General features: G+C 41.8%; 1 protein-coding gene across 1 annotated transcript in view; it reads left to right on the plus strand.

Moving 5' to 3' along the window:
* The window catches only part of Polr2b (RNA polymerase II subunit B), a 43,547-nt gene that overhangs the window by 21,816 nt on the left and 2,071 nt on the right, over positions 1-19,660 (plus strand). Inside the window, exons 11-23 of the mRNA XM_006985850.4 lie at positions 396-539; positions 1,271-1,410; positions 1,510-1,621; positions 4,427-4,581; positions 5,549-5,747; positions 6,309-6,477; positions 8,753-8,849; positions 9,992-10,086; positions 11,641-11,891; positions 11,971-12,060; positions 12,255-12,362; positions 14,746-14,859; positions 15,226-15,386. Coding sequence (XP_006985912.1) covers positions 396-539; positions 1,271-1,410; positions 1,510-1,621; positions 4,427-4,581; positions 5,549-5,747; positions 6,309-6,477; positions 8,753-8,849; positions 9,992-10,086; positions 11,641-11,891; positions 11,971-12,060; positions 12,255-12,362; positions 14,746-14,859; positions 15,226-15,386 — 1,835 coding nt within the window. The remainder of the gene's footprint in view (positions 1-395; positions 540-1,270; positions 1,411-1,509; positions 1,622-4,426; positions 4,582-5,548; positions 5,748-6,308; positions 6,478-8,752; positions 8,850-9,991; positions 10,087-11,640; positions 11,892-11,970; positions 12,061-12,254; positions 12,363-14,745; positions 14,860-15,225; positions 15,387-19,660) is intronic.

Here is a 19,660-nt window from a genome sequence, read left to right on the forward strand (position 1 = left end):
AAAATAATTGCCAAAAGAAAATTGGGACCAGTGAGCTAGCTTGCTGGGTAGAGATGCTTGCTGCCTAATCTGATAGCTGCATTTGATCCCTGTAGTGGAAGGAGAGAATCTGCTTTTGCAAGTTGTCCTCTTACTGCCTCATTTACCTCCTTCCACCCAATAAATGTGATTTAAAAAACAAAGGGAATCCCTTTCTGTGTTTCTGTAGTTTCTTAGAACTGTGTGTTACATGTGTGCTACCACTGCTAAAATTAAGAGTAGTTAAGTTATGGGTGTAAATAAGATTATCCAGGAAAAGATTAAAGACAAAGATTATAAAAACAGAGCTTTGCTTCACATGATAATGTGATTATGGGCTTCCTCAGATTTTAAAGATTTGCTCCTTTGTTTTCTAGGTATTAAACCGTCTGACTTTTGCATCTACTCTTTCTCACCTGCGTCGTTTAAATTCTCCTATTGGTAGAGATGGCAAGCTAGCGAAGCCAAGACAGTTGCATAATACATTGTGGGGAATGGTGTGTCCTGCTGAGACCCCAGAGGTAATACATTATGGTTAATGTTCAGTTTAAAAGTTTGCTAACAAGACATTGGTTGATGGAGGCAGGAGAGACATTTTCTTTAGTGGTGTAGCCACAGGTAAAGTGTACATGTAAGCAGCCCTGATGGAGCAAGACAAGTAGTTTCCTAGTTGGAAAGAAGAAGGGATTAGTAGTGAGAGGGAGGTGTGAGAGGGAGGCAAGAGAGGAGAAAGGGGATTGGATATGATCAAAATGTGTTATGTAGTGGCTGGACAGCTGGCTCAGAGGTTAAGAATACGTACTGCTCTTGCAGAGGATCCGAGTTTGGTTCCCAGTACCCATGTCAGGCAGATAACAACTGCCTCTTACTTCATCTCCCGGTGATCCTACATTCCCTTTTAGCTTTGCACTTATGTGCACATCCCCAACCTTGAATTAAAAATAAAAACCTTTAAAAAGATGTAGATCTTTTACATGAATAAAAATGCCATAATGAAATGTGTAATTGATGTATGCTAAGAAACATTTTTTAAAATTAATTATATATCGTAATTACGTCAAGAATTATGCATCATAATTTAATTATGCATCATAATTTAATTATGCATCATGGTTTAAAATAAATTTTTTTGTAATCTTTTTCTTAGAAAGTTAAATGTATAGCTTGAAGCCAAATTGAAAGTAAAATGTTTGTAGCAAACAATTTGTATAGGCATGTAGAACTACTGTTAATTATGTGGCTTGTTCCTTAGGGCCATGCTGTAGGACTTGTGAAGAATTTAGCCCTGATGGCTTATATTTCAGTTGGATCTCAACCTTCTCCGATTTTGGAATTTTTAGAAGAATGGAGCATGGAGAATTTAGAAGAAATTTCTCCTGCAGCTATTGCTGAGTGTGTACAGATGAGTTTTCTCTTTAAACTGCTGTGGATTACTAAGTTGTAGTTAGTACACAACTGCTAAGTGTGGAATGCTTTTGGTTTTTCATTTAGTGCAACCAAGATTTTTGTTAACGGCTGCTGGGTTGGTATCCACAAAGATCCTGAACAACTCATGAACACACTTAGGAAGTTACGGCGTCAGATGGACATCATTGTATCTGAAGTAAGAATCCTCTTTTCCTTCTTTTACGGTGTGGATAAATTGAACCCATGGCCGTGTTTAACATAGGCAGATGCTCTTCCACTGAGCTACAGCTCCAGTTTTGAAGTAGGAGTCTGTAATTAGCTAAAAGGGTGTGCTGTATGAGATTTGTAGAGACGACACAAGATTAGTGAAAACTCTTACTGGCAACTCCCTTTGAACTGGACTTCTTGAATTGTCAAGTATAGTATCAGTAGTCTGATACTTTAGGCTAATGTTAAGACGTTACCTGCCTTTTTATTTATCTTTTATTTTAAAACCTTAAAAAAGCTCATCTATCATCTGTCTGTATTTTGTGTGTGTACGTGTGCACATGTGGATATGTACCATGGATACAACTGTGGGGGGGGTCAGTTTTCTCTTTCTGTTAAGTGAGTTCTGGGGATTGAACCCACGTCATCAGGCTTGTGAGTAAGCACTTTTGCCCCACACTGGCCTTGATTTCTTTAAAGATTTAATTATATACTTACCATGTATACAGTGTTCTGTCTGCCTGTATGCCTGCCTGCCAGGAGAGGGCACCAGATCTCATTATAGATGGTTGTGAGCCACCATGTGGTTGCTGGGAATCGAACTCAGGACCTCTGGAAGAGCAGCCAGTGCTGTTAACCTCTGAGCCATCTCTGCAGCCCTTGATTTCACCTTTTTAATAGTAATTTTATGGGGAAGTATGACCCAGTTTTCAATTTTTCAACTTTTGGGCAATTAGTTTATTCCATTCATTGACTTTTGTTTAGTTTTGTTAGACAGGGTTTCTCTGTGAAGCCCTGGCTGTCCTGGAACTAGTGCTATAGACTCTGGTCTCAAACTCAAGAGATCCGCCTGCCTCTGCCTCCTGAGAGCTGGGATTAAAGGCCGCCGCCGCCACCGCCACCTGCCTTGACTTCTAAGATTATATATTTGAGTTAGTAATTCACTGGAAATGGAGTTTCCTTTTTGACTTCTTTACATATATAAGCACTTCAATTTCTGTAGTGCTATTAGTAATTCATAAGTCTTGAATTGCACATTTTCTCAAAATACCAGCACCATCTAGTAGAAATACAAAATGAACTATATACACAATTTTTCAGTAGTCACATTAAAAAAGTAAAGCAGAAACATGAAATAATTTTTAACAATGTATTTTATTTGATTGATACATCCAAAATGTTGCCCTTCAAACATTACCGATATAAAATTGCGAGTGTAATGTTTTACATTTAAAATGTATTAGTATCTTTTTAAAATTTATTCTTGCAGCACATTTCAATTCAAAATGGTCGTATTTCAAGTACTCAGCAATCACCCGTGGCTGCTAGCTGCTCTGGGTGGATTTTAAGCCATTTTCTGCTAGCTGAGAAAGTCAGGCTTTGGAATAAATGGGAAAGTATGGCTAAGACAGAACAGTAGCTGGGCATGGTGTGTATGTCTTGAATCCCAGTGTTCTGGAGGCAGAGGATTTTTGGGCATTTAAGACCAGCCTGCTCTGCATAAAGAATTCCTTGGAGCTGGGCAGTGGTGGTGCACGCCTTTAATCTCAGCGCTTGGGAGGCAGAGGCAGGCGGATCTCTGTGAGTTCGAGGCCAGCCTGGTCTCCAAAGAGCCTCCAGGAAAGGCTCCAAAGCTACACAGAGAAACCCTGTCTCCAAAAAAAAAAAAAAAAAAAAGGAATTCCTTGGAAATACATGTAATTAGTAAAGTACTAAAATAAGAGTTGGGACCGTAGCTCAGTGGTAGAGCATTTGTCTGGCATATTCTAGGGCCTGGCTCATTCTCCAGTACAAGAAGAAAACAAAACAAGTAAACAAACGAATCTAAAATAAGAACTTTCTATATATGTCATTTTTCATTGACTTGTGCACGCTTACTTCCAGATATTATTCAGCTGAATACTTAGGGTTAGATTTTTTCACTCATGAGTTTTACAGTTACACCTTTTTAAGAAATAGATTAACTTTGGTAACTTAAGGTTTATCTGTTTGTTTAGTACTTGATTCACCTCAAGTTTAGTAGTTTTATTTATTTTACTTATTAAATTTTTATTGTTGTTGCTGCTGCATGTGTATAGTGTTGAAAGAGCAGACCTAGGGCCTCACACATGCGAAGGCAAACTCTCTACCTCTGAGCTGTATGTGTCCTTAGCTGTTGGGACAATCTTTTGTACACTCTGTGAAGATGTGCCTCTGCCCTTCCTCACTTGCCTGAGGCACCTTCTGATCGGTTTAGTTAAGAGCTGAATGGCCAGAAGCTGTGCAGGAAGAGGGTAGGCAGGACTTCTGGGCAGAGATAGGAACTCTGGGAAAGAATCTGAGGCAGGAGGATTCGCTAGCCAGATGTAGAGGAAGTCAGACTTACTGAGGAAAGAGCTAGTGATATAAAAGAAAGACCTGTTACACTCAGCCCTTTTATTTTACATGTTTGCCTTCATGTATATATGTGCTCCATGTGTGTGGCTGGTACCTGTAGAAGCCAGAAGGGGTGAAAGATCCTCTAGACCTGGAATGACAGATGGTTCTCAGTCACTGCGTGGGTCCTGGGAGCTGAACTTGGGTCCTCTGAAATAGCAGCAAGTGATCTTAACTGCTAAACAGCCTCTCCAACTCTTTTTGAGATGGAGTCTTTCCATTGCCCATGTTGGTGACCATGTGGGATCAAGTGAGCCCCCCCAACTCAGCTTCCAGATGGTGAACCCCATTGTGCCCACTGTGATGGTGTATTTTTTGCTGAGTTGTAATCATACAAAAAAGTGAAAGTTCATGAGATTGTTTTTTCTTTTATATTTAGGTTTCTATGATCAGAGATATTCGGGAGCGGGAGATTCGGATCTATACAGATGCAGGCCGTATCTGTAGACCACTTCTGATTGTGGAAAAACAAAAGCTGCTCTTGAAGAAGAGACACATTGACCAGTTGAAAGAGAGAGAATATAACAACTACAGGTAAGCTCGTGGCGTGAGGAAAAAGTATGTGCATTCAAAAACTGGTGGAAAGTCTACAGGTGAGGATTTTAGTTTAATGATGAGGTGGTGCAGCCACTGTCACTGAATACTTTCAGTGCCCTCGGAGAAGCTTCACCGTCAACAATCACACTTTTTATGTAAAGATTTTTATTTTATTTTATATGCATTGGTGCTTTGCCTGCATGTGTATCTGTGTGAGCTGCCCTGTGGGTGCTGGGAATTGAACCTGGGTCCTCTAGAAGAGCAGCCAATGCTCTTAACTGCTGAGCCATCTCTCAGCCCCCTATTTTTCTTATTTATTTATTTATTTTTGTTATTATTTGTATTTGTTGGGTTTGTGTTGAAGTGTGAAAGTTTTGTTAAAATATAATGAGAAATAACTTGTGTAGTGCAGAACATAGTACATGTGAGTAATATCTTTTTTGGGGGACCATTCTTGCTGTATAGGCCAGGCTGACCTAGAACACACAGTGAAGTATGAGCTTCCTGCTTCAACTTCCTGCTTATGGGGAGTATAGGTATTGTGCCACCACTCCTTGCATTAATAAGAAATATAATAAAAAAGATGAACTTGCTTTAAAATTTTACTTTTAATAGTAGTATAAGTCTGTATATTGTAAAATAACATGTATAGTAAAAAAAGTGAACATTTATACGTGCCAATTTTGCCATTTTTTAAATAATGTCCTTTCCACAAATAAATAGGAGTAACAAGTGGATATGTATTCTATCAGATCTTATTCTATATATTATCTACTTCCCACCCCGACTCCTCAAGTGTAGATCTTTAAAACAAAGTAAATAATAGTTTTTGGTTTTTTTTTCCACTAACAATCCTATATCTATTCAAATTCTTCTCATATTAGTACAAACACAACTAGAAGTAGTTGTTATGCAGTAGGCTTTGTATTAAAGTATTTCAGGAAACTGAGTGAATTTTTTTTAGTTGGCAGGATCTGGTGGCCAGTGGGGTAGTAGAATACATTGATACCCTGGAAGAAGAAACAGTGATGCTTGCAATGACTCCAGATGATTTACAGGAGAAAGAAGTAGCTTATTGTTCCACATACACCCACTGTGAGATTCACCCATCAATGATTCTTGGCGTCTGTGCATCTATTATTCCTTTTCCTGATCATAACCAGGTTGGTAGTACTTATGTCCTGATTCACAAGGAATCGGGGAAGTAATGAATATTAGGAATTAGTACGAAATCTTGTCAAAAGGTGTGAATTCCTACACAATCAGCATGTGGACATGTGTATTAGTTACTTTTCTGTTGCTCTGATAAAATACCTTGACCAAAGGCAACTTAAGGAAAGGAGTTTATTTTGGGTTCAGCTTCCAGAGGGCATAAGAGTCCATGTTGGAGGAGCAGAGGCAGAGGAGTAGGAACCTGGGAGCTCACATGCTTATCCAAAAACATGGAGCAGAGTGCAGAGTGGGGTAGTATGTGGCTTTGACATGTCAAAGCTGGCCCCAGTGATGTACTTCCCCAGACAGCACCATCACCTGGGAACCAAGTGTTGGAAATGCCGACTCCAGGGGCGTTTTTCACTCAGACTGCAGTGGCCTCCTCTTGTTTTTGTTTAGCTGGAAGTGGTTCTTATCTGTCTTTGAGAAAAAAGTCAGAAACTTATTAACCAGTTATTTTTCTGATTTGTTACTAAATATTCATTGTTTTTATTTTTTGTTTTTACCATTAGTCTCCTAGGAACACGTACCAGTCCGCTATGGGCAAGCAGGCTATGGGAGTTTATATCACCAACTTCCATGTTCGGATGGACACCTTGGCCCATGTTCTCTATTATCCTCAGAAACCACTGGTGACTACTCGGTCTATGGAATATCTGCGCTTTAGAGAGCTGCCAGCAGGTTCTGTTGCTCTTTGTTCAGTTTGTGCTTTGTTTTTTAAGATTTTGCCATGTTCAAGATGCTTTAAGGGGGCTGGAGAGATGTCTCAGTGGTTAAGAGCACTGACTGCCCTTCCAAAGGACCCAGGTTCAATTCCTGTCTGTAACTCCACTTCCAGGAGTTACCCTCACACAGACAAAAACACCAATGCACATAAAATAAAAATAAATAAATTATTTAAAAAAAAAAGATGCTTCAAGGGGAGGTGCTTGGGAAGATTAACATTGCATACAATAGCTTGGCAGTGGTGGTGCATGCCTTTAATCCCAGCACTTGGGAGGCAGATATGTTGAAGTGTACTCCCCACATTTTTCCTGAAACTGTTTCTGAGTTTTAGGATCTTAGGTTGAAGTCCTTGAATCATTTAAAGATTTACTTATTTGAATTTGTGTGTGAGAATGTCTTGCCTGCATGTATGTCTGTGCACCACATGCATGCAGTGTCCACAGAGGCGGAAAGAATGGTCAGATCCCTGGTACTGGAGTTACCATCAGCCCGACAGTTGGGAGGCAGAGGCATGAAGATCTTATGCAGTTTGAGGCCAGCCTGGTTTATGTATTGAATACCAGATTAGTCAGGTTTACAAAGTAGACCCTATCTTAGAAAGCAAACAAAACCCCTGAAAAATTAGGTAGCTGTTGAAGCTTAATCCAGTTAATCTTTATCAGGGTAAGAACCTGAAAGATCAGAGAAATAGGAAGTAGCCACCAGTCGCCTCCTACCTTTACTGTTCTGGCATCCAAAGAGGGGTGGGGAGGAGTTGAGATCCTCTCCCTGCCCCAACTTACTACTTCCTTTCTCCTCTCTGTCTACAGTCCTCCAAACCTCTATGGTTAATTTTGGTCAGCTAGTGGCTAGCTCTGCCCTCTGATTGCAAGTAAGCTTCTTCAGAACACAATCGAAATACCACACAAGCTATAGTTGAGTGTCCTCTTTTCTATTCCATTGATCCCTGTGTCTGATTTTTCATATTTTTGTTACTTTGGCTCTGCAGTATAATTTGAAATCAGGTAGTACTTTTTATGCTCCAGATTGCCTTGTCTTGTGCTTTCAAATGAATGGTAAGATTGCTTTTTCTGTATCTGAAGAATGGCACTGGGAATTTTGTTGGTAAAGCAATGAACGTGTAGCTTTCCCTTGGTATGGTGGCCATTTCCACAGTATTAAATCGGCTGATCCGTGGACCTGTGATTTCATGGATCGTCTAGTGCTTTCTTCAGTTTCAACACTTTTTAATACTTTAATTTACTATGCTATGCTGTGTTAACAATTTTCTTTTTTATTTGAGAAAAGTCTCTTGTAGACCAGGCTGGCTCACTATGTAGTATAGACTGATTTTTCTACTTACGTCTTCTGAGTGCTGGGAATACTATGGGCCAGCATTCCTGGCTTCTTAATTCTTTGCAATAACCAGTCTCTGTTATTTATCACACTGTGTGTGGGTGCCATGCCGTGCATATGATCATAGGGACAGTTCTGGGGTCAAGCTCGGGCTGCCAGGCTTGCACAGCAAATGCCTTTACCCTTTGAGCCATGTGCTGGCCGCCTTTCTTCTCTTGTTCCCTTCTCTCCCTCCCTAGTCCATCTTCCCTCTTCCGTTCCTCCTTCCCTATACTCTAAAGACTGGATGATCTTATGTTGCCCAGGCTGTTTACAAATTCCTGAGCTAGAGTGATCCTCCTGCCTCAGCCTCGCCCGAGTGTCAGATGATAGACCCAGCTCTTTATCAGGAAAAGTAGTCTGGGCAGCAGTACTAAGAGTTAATTGTGTCTGGAAAGACTGCGGCACTCCGTGGTGGTGTGGGGAGAGCGCAGCAGGGTAGGACCAGTTTCATATTTAAAACTGGAAGTTAGGAGGCAAGGGTCTCAGGCTTGAGGCCATTGCTTATTCACTTTGGGGTCACACTTACTTCCTTACCTTTGATCCATGAGAATAATAATAATAGTAATAATAAGGTACAGAGCTCTTTTCTGTAGGATTGGGGAAGCACTCTGACTACACACTGACTTGGATGAGAGCTACTAAGAGTAAGGGTGGAGTCAAGGGAGTGACAGTTTGGGGGGGGCCTCTAGCCAGCAGAGTAGTGGTTCAGGGAGGAAGAGACATCGACAATTTCCAGGACACAGCATCCAAACGTTTGTGACAGGTGTGATTGAAGAAAATGGATTTCAAAGAAAGGGTAGGTTTCCCTGCTGCCCAGATGGTCCTTTAATGTGTGTTATTCAATGTGCTGCAGGAATCAACTCAATTGTGGCTATTGCATCATACACGGGCTATAATCAAGAAGACTCTGTTATCATGAATCGTTCAGCGGTGGATCGAGGCTTTTTCAGGTCAGCTTGTGGTAAAATTTGTTGAAACACAGATACAGTGGAAATACATTTTTTAAAAAAAAGTTTTTTAAGAATGGATTTGACTGCTCTAATCAAAAAGCAGAAATATTGCCGGGCGGTGGTGGCGCACGCCTTTAATCCCAGCACTCGGGAGGCAGAGGCAGGCGGATCTCTGTGAGTTCGAGGCCAGCCTGGGCTACCAAGTGAGATCCAGGAAAGGCGCAAAGCTACACAAGAGAAACCCTGTCTCGGAAAACCAAAAAAAAAAAAAAAAAAGCAGAAATATCACACAAGCTATAGTTGAGTGTCCTTTGTTCTATTTCTTTGATCACTGTGTCACACAGCTTCAGACAGTGATTCTTGTGCCTCTGGGTTTTCAGATGTCATATTTTAAATGTTTTTCTGTTGTAAGCAAATATATATTTGCATTTAGGTAATACAAAAGAACCTTAGAATTCCAAAATAATTGGTAAAATTATGGTGTGTTTTCTTTGTATTCTTGTTTGTTCAATATACAATTGTAGTTGTTTGTTTGCTATATAGTTCAGGCTGGCCTTGACCTTACTATGTAGTCTAAACTGACTTTGAAGTCATGGCAGTCCTTCTTTCTGCCTCTGTCTTCTGAGTATTGGGGTTACAAAGTACACCACCACATTTGGCTTCCTGTTTTTCTCCTTTAATGACAAAAAGATTAATCTTAAATATCTAGCATGAAAAGGTTGCTTAAAACACAGGGAATTTAGAGAGGACATTTTCTCCCTGTGTAATTTATAGGCTAGCACCAGGACTGAAGCGTGGGTGTTTATGGCTTCCTATAAATCGCCTCAGTGGAGATACCTGAGCAGATGTGGGTAGGCATTGCTCAGGCCTGTTATGAGAGGATCTCTGTTGGGAGGAGGCTGGACTCAGGCACCTGGGTTCTTCCCGATCTTACCTGTGATGGCAGGTGTTTACAGTTGTGAGTCAGATGCTACATGGAAAGCCCATTTGGGACTGAACCTTGACCCTGGTTCATTGTGACTTGTCCCTGCTTTGTGGTTCAAATTGTCTCCCAAACGTCAGTTAAGCCAAATGCCATTGCTGTAATCTAATCCCTCTTTACTAAAAGAAACTAGAAATCACCTTTGGAACTCTGTTTTCAGGTCTGTTTTCTACCGATCATACAAAGAACAGGAGTCTAAGAAAGGATTTGATCAAGAAGAAGTGTTTGAGAAGCCTACACGTGAGACATGCCAGGGTAAGAGGCACCAACGTCACACTGTGGTGTTTACGGGTCACTTACTGTAAAGGCCTGTGTGGTGTTGCCAGGCTGCAGGCTGTCCTTCTGTGATGTGGGAGTGTGTCCTGTGGTTCTCTTAGAGCTTAGACTTCAGAGCATTCCCACTGCAGATACTTCCTCCCTTCAGCCTGTGGGAAAACAGTTGAGAAAGCACGGGAGGCTGTGTGGTTTGTGGGCCACGCCTCCAGCTGCGTTCTGTTCTCACTGTGCTCTTTGTTCCTGTTCTTCAGGGTCCCCTAAACTGTGGTGCAAGCTGTGAGAGTTACCAGCGAAATACTGCTAAACATTTAAAAAAGGGTGAAAACATGTCTAGCAGTTCTGTTTCATCTTGTTAGTACTTGCACAATGTACTTAAAAAGTACTTACAGGGATTGATAGAATCTCCTAGGAAAATGGGTTATCTGCCACAGTTTGACCCTGTGGGAGGTGTAGTGTGTATGTTTCCTTAAACGTAGGTGGAATTAAGATGCACAGCTCAGCCAGGCAGTGGTGGCACACTACTTTGATCCCAGCACTTTGGAGGCAGAGGCAGGCAGATCTCTAGGGTTGAGGCCAGCGTGGTCTGCAGAGTGAGTTCCATGACAGCCAGGACTTTTTTTTTTTTTTGGTTTTTCGAGACAGGGTTTCTCTGTGTAGCTTTGCGCCTTTCCTGGAACTCACTTGGTAGCCCAGGCTGGCCTCGAACTCACAGAGATCCGCCTGGCTCTGCCTCCCGAGTGCTGGGATTAAAGGCGTGCGCCACCACCGCCCGGTGACAGCCAGGACTTTTACACAGAGAAACTGTCTAGGGAGTGAAGGTGAGCACAACTCATGATTTCTGTGGGAGACTATATGAAGGACACAGGCATTCTTTCTTATGTAACAATGGCTGCACACTTAAGAAAGCCTCTAGGAAATATGTCTCTTGGTAGAATCTGACTTTCTACCAAGTTCCTTTTTTTTTCTTCTTTCTTAGTAGATTTCTTTCTTTCTTCTTTTTTTAAATTTTTTTTTCTTCTGTGTATGAGTGTTTTGCTTACATGTATGTCCAAGGACTATGGAAGCGAGAAGAGGGCATCCAACTGGAGTTACAGACAGTTATGAGCTGCCATGTGACTGCTGAGAATTGAACCTGGGTCCTTTGGAGGAACAGCTAGTGATCTTAACTGCTGATCCATCTCTCCAGACCCTCTTCCTCTTCACCCCCATGTTGAAATGGTTTTTGCTATGTAGCCTTTGCTGCCCTTGAACTGATAGTGATCCACCTGCTTCAGCCTCCTGAGTGCTGGGATTTAGGGCATGTGGCACCATGCCCAGGTATAGTAGATTTTTTTTTTTTAATAAGCTATGGTATCAGAGCGCAGAAGTTTATAGTGTTTGGAATAAGGACAGTCATGAGCAGGATTTCCTGTCAATTATCACTGATTTGGATCAGTTATGTATGTAGTTTCTCCTGCTTGTTGGGAGAATTACGCATTTTAAATATTTTTCGTTAGTGTCCTTTAAGAAAATTCCCTGTCTGTTTCCTCACAGGTATGAGGCATGCCATTTACGACAAGTTGGATGATGATGGGTTGATAGCTCCAGGCGTTCGTGTATCAGGGGATGACGTTATCATAGGCAAAACAGTCACCTTACCTGAAAACGAGGATGAACTGGAGAGCACCAACCGCCGGTACACCAAGAGAGACTGTAGCACTTTCCTCAGAACGAGTGAGACGGGCATCGTGGACCAAGTTATGGTGACTCTCAACCAGGAAGGATATAAATTTTGTAAAATAAGGGTGAGTATAGCTTCATTCTGTAGATAGTTTTAGAAATTAATTGCATTTCTGTTCCTAACCTATTTTTGTATGTAATCAGGTACGCTCTGTTAGAATTCCACAGATTGGAGACAAATTCGCCAGCCGGCATGGTCAGAAGGGTACTTGTGGTATTCAGTATAGACAAGAGGTAGGTGCCTGGAGTTGTATTGAAAAATTCATTAAAATTTCCCATAACTCGATTTTGTTTTAAATTTTCGTGTTTGCTAACCCACCATGTGGAAGAGAATTAGGACACACAGAGAGTCCCTTGAGCAGTGTCAGCTCTAGCTTTGGCTCTGAGAGATTCCAGCATCTTTACGCCTCTTAAAATTTTCCTTGTAGGATATGCCCTTCACCTGTGAAGGCATAACTCCGGATATCATCATAAATCCCCATGCTATCCCCTCTCGAATGACGATTGGTCACTTGATTGAATGTCTTCAAGGGAAGGTAAGATTTTGTCTTCAAAAACAACAGGTTCCACGTTGATGTTTCTTTGAACGTGGTGATCACTTCTCAGATATTTGAGCCAAGACACTGTGCTAAAAGCTATATGTTTCCCTACTTTCATAGGTTATTATTCTACCTTTTCGTCCTTCCTTGTTTTTAGGAAACTCTGGGGGGGGGGTTGGGCTGACTCTGTGGCTAAGAGCATTTGCTGTGTAAGCACGAGGACCTGAGTTCATCCATGCAGAAAGCCAGAATACCGGGGCTGGTAAAATGGCTCAGCAAGTCGGGGGTGTTGCCAGGCCTGACTGCTTGAGGTCAGACCTGTACCCACGTGATGGAAGGACAGGCCTGATCCCTACAAGCTGACCTCTGATCTCTGCGTAAATAAATATACAAATAATGGGGTGAGGGAAGGCGATGATGACCTATAACCCCAGTGCTTTGATGTATGTGGAGACAGGAGAATCACTGTGGCTTGTTGGTCATGAGCCCAGCTTCAGGTTCAGTGAGTGAGAGACCTGTCTCAGAGGAATATGAAAAGTGCTGGACCAAGAAACCTGATGTCTTAGTCTTTGTCACTGTTGCCATGATAAATAAAACACCATGACTAAAAACAAGTTGAGGAAGAAAGGGTGTCTTAGGGTTTCTATTGCTGTGAAGAGACACCATGACCACGGCAACTCTTTTTTTTTTTTTAAATTTTATTTATTTTATTTTACAATACCATTCAGTTCTACATACCAGCCACGGGTTCCCTTGTTCTCCCCCCTCCCACCCCCTCCCCTTAACCCCAGCCCACCCCCCATTCCCACCTCCTCCAGGGCAAATCCTCCCCGAGGACTGGGATCGACCTGGTAGACTCAGTCCAGGCAGGTCCAGTCCCCTCCTCCCAGCCTGAGCCAAGTGTCCCTGCATAAATCCCAGGTTTCAAATAGCTAACTCATGCAATGAGCACAGGACTCGGTCCCACTGCCTAGTTGCCTCCCAAACAGATCAAGCCAATCAACTGTCTCACCTATTCAGAGGGCCTGATCCAGCTGGGGGCCTCTCAGCCTTTGGTTCATGTGTTTCCATTCATTTGGCTATTTTTTTTTTTTTTTTCAATAATTGAGTAAAACCGAAATTTATTATAAGCCACAGTCGTCCTAGGGACCTCCATGTTATATATATAGCCTTCATGGTTCTATGGGTTGGACCACGGCAACTCTTATAAAGAACATTTAATTGAGGCTTACAGTTCAGAGGTTTAGTCCATTAGCATCATGGTGGGACATGGCAGCATGCAGGCAGACATGGTGTTGGAGAAGGAGCTGAGAATTCTACATCTTGATCCGAAGGCAACAGGAGGTGAGCTGTCATGGAATGTAGTTTGAGCATAGGAGACGTCCAAGCCCAGCCCACAGTGACACAGTTCCTCCAACAAGGCCACACCTCCTAATAGTGCCACTCCCTTTGGCTTGCCCAGTTTGTGGTGTTGCACATCCCAGGCCCACCTGGTCATGGGTGGCTGCACTCCTGGTGGACTGAGCCCTTCCCTGTCAGTTATTAATCGAGATAGTGCTTCCCAGGGCAGTCTGATGGAGGCAGTCCCTCCACTGAGGCTCCCGCTTCCCAGATGACTCTACCTCGGTTCAGGTTACAAACTAACCAGCACACCTGATGTCCTCTTCTGGCCTCTATACACGGATGTGTATTCTCTTCCCATACACATACTCAGACACCAACAGACACCACATGTGTTTGCACATATGAAAAAGGGCAAAGTATTGCCAAATAAGAATTTTTACGTAAGTGCCTTGTGCTATCCAATTGTGCCAATGGGGCTCAAGACAGATTTTTTTCCCCTAAGATATAGTACATACAGCCTTTGCATATATTTGTGGTTATAGCAACTAGCTCTTTTCTATAGATAGTTCATTCATGGATGGTTAGCTCAGAATGGCTTTAGGAATGTTAATTTTGGTATCAGCTGTGCATGCATCTTTCAGGGGAAGTTTTCTGGTTTGGGCATCTTACTAAAGTAGTATAGTAGTAATCTAACACACGAACGTCTTTATGACTTAATGTCATAAGCGACTTAATGACATATGCCATTTTAAGACATTAAGATGCTATTTTCCTTGAGTACATTAGAGGTATTTGGGATTCTCAGTGTCTTTGAACATGATCCCAAGGATAGACTTGCATTTCAGAGCCTTGTAGCCTTTTTTTGGGAATTACTTTGTTACAACTATCTTAGGTAAGATATTAATAAAATGAGTCTCAGTGTATCACAACCTTTATAACAGTGTTTAATTTTAAGACCTTTCTTTTATAGAAAATACTAGTTGGGTATATCTTTACTGATTTGTAACTTCTCTCACACACGCTTTTATTTCCAAAGGTCTCTGCTAACAAGGGTGAAATTGGTGATGCCACTCCCTTTAATGATGCTGTCAATGTGCAGAAGATTTCTAATCTTTTATCTGACTATGGCTACCATCTCAGAGGAAATGAGGTATATTTACTATCATAAAAGCACCTTGTTAATGTATGTAACAAGCATGTTTTGTGTGGTATACTTTTATTCTTTAAAAGAAAGCCTTTTGCATGTACAATAATAAGCATGCAGCATGATGAAGTTTCACAAAGTAAAATATCTATGGGTCTCATACCCTCACTGAGGAAAGAAATTACCCAGAATGTTTTTATGCCTTGAAAGTCCCCTTCCAGTCCATTTCCCTTTCCATTCCAAGATACCTATGGTCTCAGTATATATAGGCTAGTTTTGATTCTTAGGTAAGTAGGAGTATAGATATGCATATGCATTTTTGAACTTGTTTAATATTTTTAGTTATATGTGTCAAAATCTGTCTGTTTTCAGGTACTCTACAATGGATTCACTGGTCGAAAAATCACATCACAGATTTTTATTGGCCCCACTTACTACCAGCGTTTGAAGCATATGGTGGATGACAAAATTCATTCTCGTGCTAGGGGACCAATTCAGATCCTTAATAGACAGCCCATGGAGGGTAGATCTCGGTAAGGGAGCTGCGGCATCATTGTTGTGTATTATTTAACTAGCCTTTCACTTGAGAATGGTCAGCATGTATAGAGGTAGACAGTGGTGTAATGACGGCCTGTGTCCTGTCACCTCACTGTAAAGTCACCAGCACATGGTTGTTGATATAACCAACCGTCTTATTAAATAAGAAACACAGAAACAATGTAAAAGAGAAAGCCGAGAGGTCAGAGCTCAGAACTAAAATCTCACCCTTCCGCCTGCGATGTCCCAGCTTCCCGAAAGAGGGCTACTTCCTTTTTTATAGTATTTTAAAAGTACGTCTTTTTTATAGTATTATTGTTCTGCCTTCTCATTGGTTGTAAACTCAAACACGTGACTGCCTCGTCACTGTCTGAATGTACAGCCCCCTAGGTCTTAAAGGCATATGTCTCCAATGCTGGCTGTATCCCTGAACACACAGAGATCTATGGGATTAAAGGCGTGTGCCACCACCGCCACACTCTGTCTATGGCTCTAATAGCTCTGACCCCCGGGCAACTTTATTGATTAACATACAATCAAAATCACATTTCAGTACAATTAGAATACCACCACACATGGTGTCTTGTTACCCGGTGCTTACCCCTCCTTCCTCACTCTAGCCTCTGATGTCATGATTCTTTCCCTCTCTTCTTTACAGTCAGGGCCGTGGACATTCTAGGCGAGTGCTCTAACAATGAGCCAGAGCCCCAGCTTATCTCTGATTATGTTCAGCATATCCAGGTGTCATACAGTTTCCTTTGTAAAACTTTAGATTTAGCTATAAAAGAGTGGCTATCAAATACTCGATCTCAGGACCCCTAGAGAACTTTGTTGATGTGAGTTATGTCTTTTGAGACTTATCACAGTAGAGATTAGACTGAAATTTAAAATGTTTATTTAAAAACAATGATAAACCCATTACGTATTAGTACATGTTTAGTGAAAAATCAGTATATTTCTAAGTAAGCTCAGTGATAAGAGTGATATTGGGTTACAGTTTTTAGATTTCTTTAGTGAACTGGAAGGCAGCTGGATTCTTCTACTTCTGAATTAGTTCTCCCTCCTCCTTCCCCTACCTCCCTCCCTATCTTCCCCGATCCCATTTCTTTCTTTAGATAGGGTCTCATATATACCACAGGCTAGACTCACTCTTTTGTTACATAGTTGTGGCTGGATCTTCCTGCCTCCACCTCCCAACTGTTGGGATTATAGGTGTGTGCCACCACTCAAGCTCAATATTGTACTTCAGAAAAATATTTTCATTACATGTATTTATTTTGTGTGTAGGTATGTGTAAGCCATGTGAGTGTGGAGGTCAGAGAACAACTTGTGGGAATTTGGTTCTCACCTTTTCCATGGGGGTCCTGGGATTGAACTCAGGTGGTCAGGCTTGGCAGCAAGCACCTTTGCCCACCTCGCCATCTCACTGGCCCGGTATTGTGTTTTTTATACTTATTTGAGGGAGAGCTGATGTTATACAGACAGCTGTCTGGTGGGAGAAGGGAAGAGTATTATTTTTTGATGCCATACTAAAATGAAGAGCTACTCTAGTAATTCTTTTTAATCTTTATTTTCATTTATTTTTGAACCAGTGGAATTCATGGCTCTCCTAGCTCAGTCAGCCTCCCGAGTGCTGAGATTACAGGGGTATGCCATTCTGTCTGACAAGTTGTAGGTTTTTGTTTCTTATGTGACAGTATCTGTTTTAAAAAATTTATTTATTTATATTTTATATGAGTGCTTGTATATATAACTGCCAGAAGAGGGCATCAGGTCCTATTAAGATGGCTGTGAGCCACCATGAGGGTGCTGGGAATTGAACTCAAGACCTCTGGAAGAGCAGCCAGTGCTCTTAACTGATGAGCCATCTCTCTAGCCTGTGACAGTATCTTTTTATATAATCCTGGCTTTCTGGCCTGGCATTCTTTATGTGAATTCACTTTGAATTCATGGCAACATCCTGCTTTCGCCTCCTAAGTGCTAGGATTACAGGTCTGCACCACTGTTGTTGGTGATTTGTTTCTTTTTTCTTTTGTTTCTCTTTTTTTCTCTCTATTAGGGTGTGTGTGTGTGTGTGTGTGTGTGTGTGTGTGTGTGTGTGTGTGTGTGTGTAAAACACCGTATTGCTTAGAATGGCCTCAAACTTAGGGCAGTTTTGCCGCAGCCTCCCAAAGTGTGAATACTGGCATGAGGAACACACCAGCTGAGTTACAGTTTCCTTCTTTTTGTACTTGAAAAGTGTTTGGGAATTTTGCCTGCACGTGTGTGTGCACACTGTCTGCATACCTGGTGATAGCAGAGGCCAGCAGAGACTCTGGGGTGCTCTGGAACCGCAGTTACAGGTGCTTCTGAGCTGCAAGTGGATGCAGGGGACTGAACGCAGGTCTCTGCAAGAGCAGCAGGTGCTGTGAACCGTCACGCCACCGTCTCTCCAGCTCCACCAAGTGTAGTTTATGAAAGGGTAGTTGCAATGAGAAATCTGAAGCCTTATCGGTGAATTTTTTATATTCATATATTAAAATCATTGGTTTACTGGGGATGTGCAAGGTCTCAGGTTCAGTCCCCAGCACTGCCACCTCTGCCAAATTGTGTCACATGCATAATTTTATAGTATTATAATTGGTCATTTGGGAAATAACGATTCACTGAATTACAGATTTTCTAACGTTAAATTCTATTACACACACACACACACACACACACACACACACACACACACACACACAAACAACCACACTTGTCAACATTGCACCACTGAGGTCTTTTAGAAAATCCTTTAAGTATAGGAAGCTGTGGGGCCTAAAGTGGCGGGTAGTTTTGTAAAATTCTAATTTTTGCTTAGAATCTCAAACTTCTAATTGTTGGTAGTACATTCTTAAAATGGTTTTCCTTGGAGTAAAAGCTTGACTTTGTTCAGTTCCTTTCGTTTCATGTGTTTGATAACCAAGTTTGAGTCAACGTAATTGGTGTCATTGTTGAAGTAAAACTGGTCTTCCTTCATGCAAGGGGAGGTATCACCGCTTAATATTATTCCTCTGCCTTCGTTTGTGCTGAGCCACCAGGAGTCCTGTTTACTTTGTCCCCATCAGTGCAGGTGTCGGCACAGTGACAGAAGTCACTGTGTTCTGAAGCAGTGTGGTCTCAGTACCACCACTGTGTTCTGAAGCAGTGTGGTCTAAGTGATACCACTATGTTCTGAAGCAGTGTGGTCTCAGTACTACCACTGTGTTCTAAAGCAGTGTGGTCTCAGTACTACCACTGTGTTCTAAAGCAGTGTGGTCTAAGTGATACCACTGTGTTCTGAAGCAGTGTGGTCTCAGTACTACCACTGTGTTCTAAAGCAGTGTGGTCTCAGTACTACCACTGTGTTATAATGCAGTTTGGTCTTCCTGAGCCCACAGACTGTAACTTGAGAACCTCTGTGCTGAAGATGAGTTCACTGGAAAGCACATTGGGGCTGTGGAAGGCTCAGTGGACGAGAGCATGAAACACACTTCCAAAGGCTCCGAGCACCTATGTGGTGGCTCAGCCCCCTGTAACCCTGGTTCCCTCTTCTAGTCTCTGAGGGCACTAGGCACATGGGCAGTGCTCATATACAGATGTAGGTACTCACCCCCCGCCCCCCACAAAATTACCATAATACCTCCTCAATATTACCAGATAGATATCTAGGGGTCAGGGTTGCTGTATTGCATTTTTGTTTGTTGGTTTTTGTTTTTTGTTTTGAGACAGGGTCTCTCTGTGGTTCTGGCTGTTCTGGAACTTGTATATATGTAGATCAGGATGGGCTGCCTCCCAGAGTGCTGGGATTAAAGATGTGTACCATCACATACAGATTTATTGCATAATTTTTTTAAAAAAAAGCTTTATTAGGATGCAAATAAAGGCATGGTTTGCAATTGGTGTGTCTATTAAGTTCCTTTTAAACATGGTTTATTTTTAATTTTACATTTTGTGTGCGTGCATGTGGGTGTTAGAGAACAACTTGCTGGAGTCAGTTTCCTTCTATCATGTGGGTTCCAGGAGTTGAACTGGATGCACCTTTACCCACTGAGTCATCTCAGTGGGCTTTGTTGGGTTCTGTTGCCCTCAGACTTTTTCCTTTGAATTTTATGAGTTGAGGAAACTTGATTGTTGGTCTTGGACATGCTGCTTGCCTCCCGGGCCTGGGACTTCCTTGTTTCTGTAAGGAGGTAATTGCATTTGGAGGCTTAATGAGATCTGGACTTTGAGGTTTGGGTAGTAATACTTCATGGCATTATTTACTTCT

The sequence above is a fragment of the Peromyscus maniculatus genome, chromosome 10 (assembly GCF_049852395.1).
Source record: "Peromyscus maniculatus bairdii isolate BWxNUB_F1_BW_parent chromosome 10, HU_Pman_BW_mat_3.1, whole genome shotgun sequence".
Taxonomy (NCBI): Eukaryota; Metazoa; Chordata; class Mammalia; order Rodentia; family Cricetidae; genus Peromyscus; species Peromyscus maniculatus.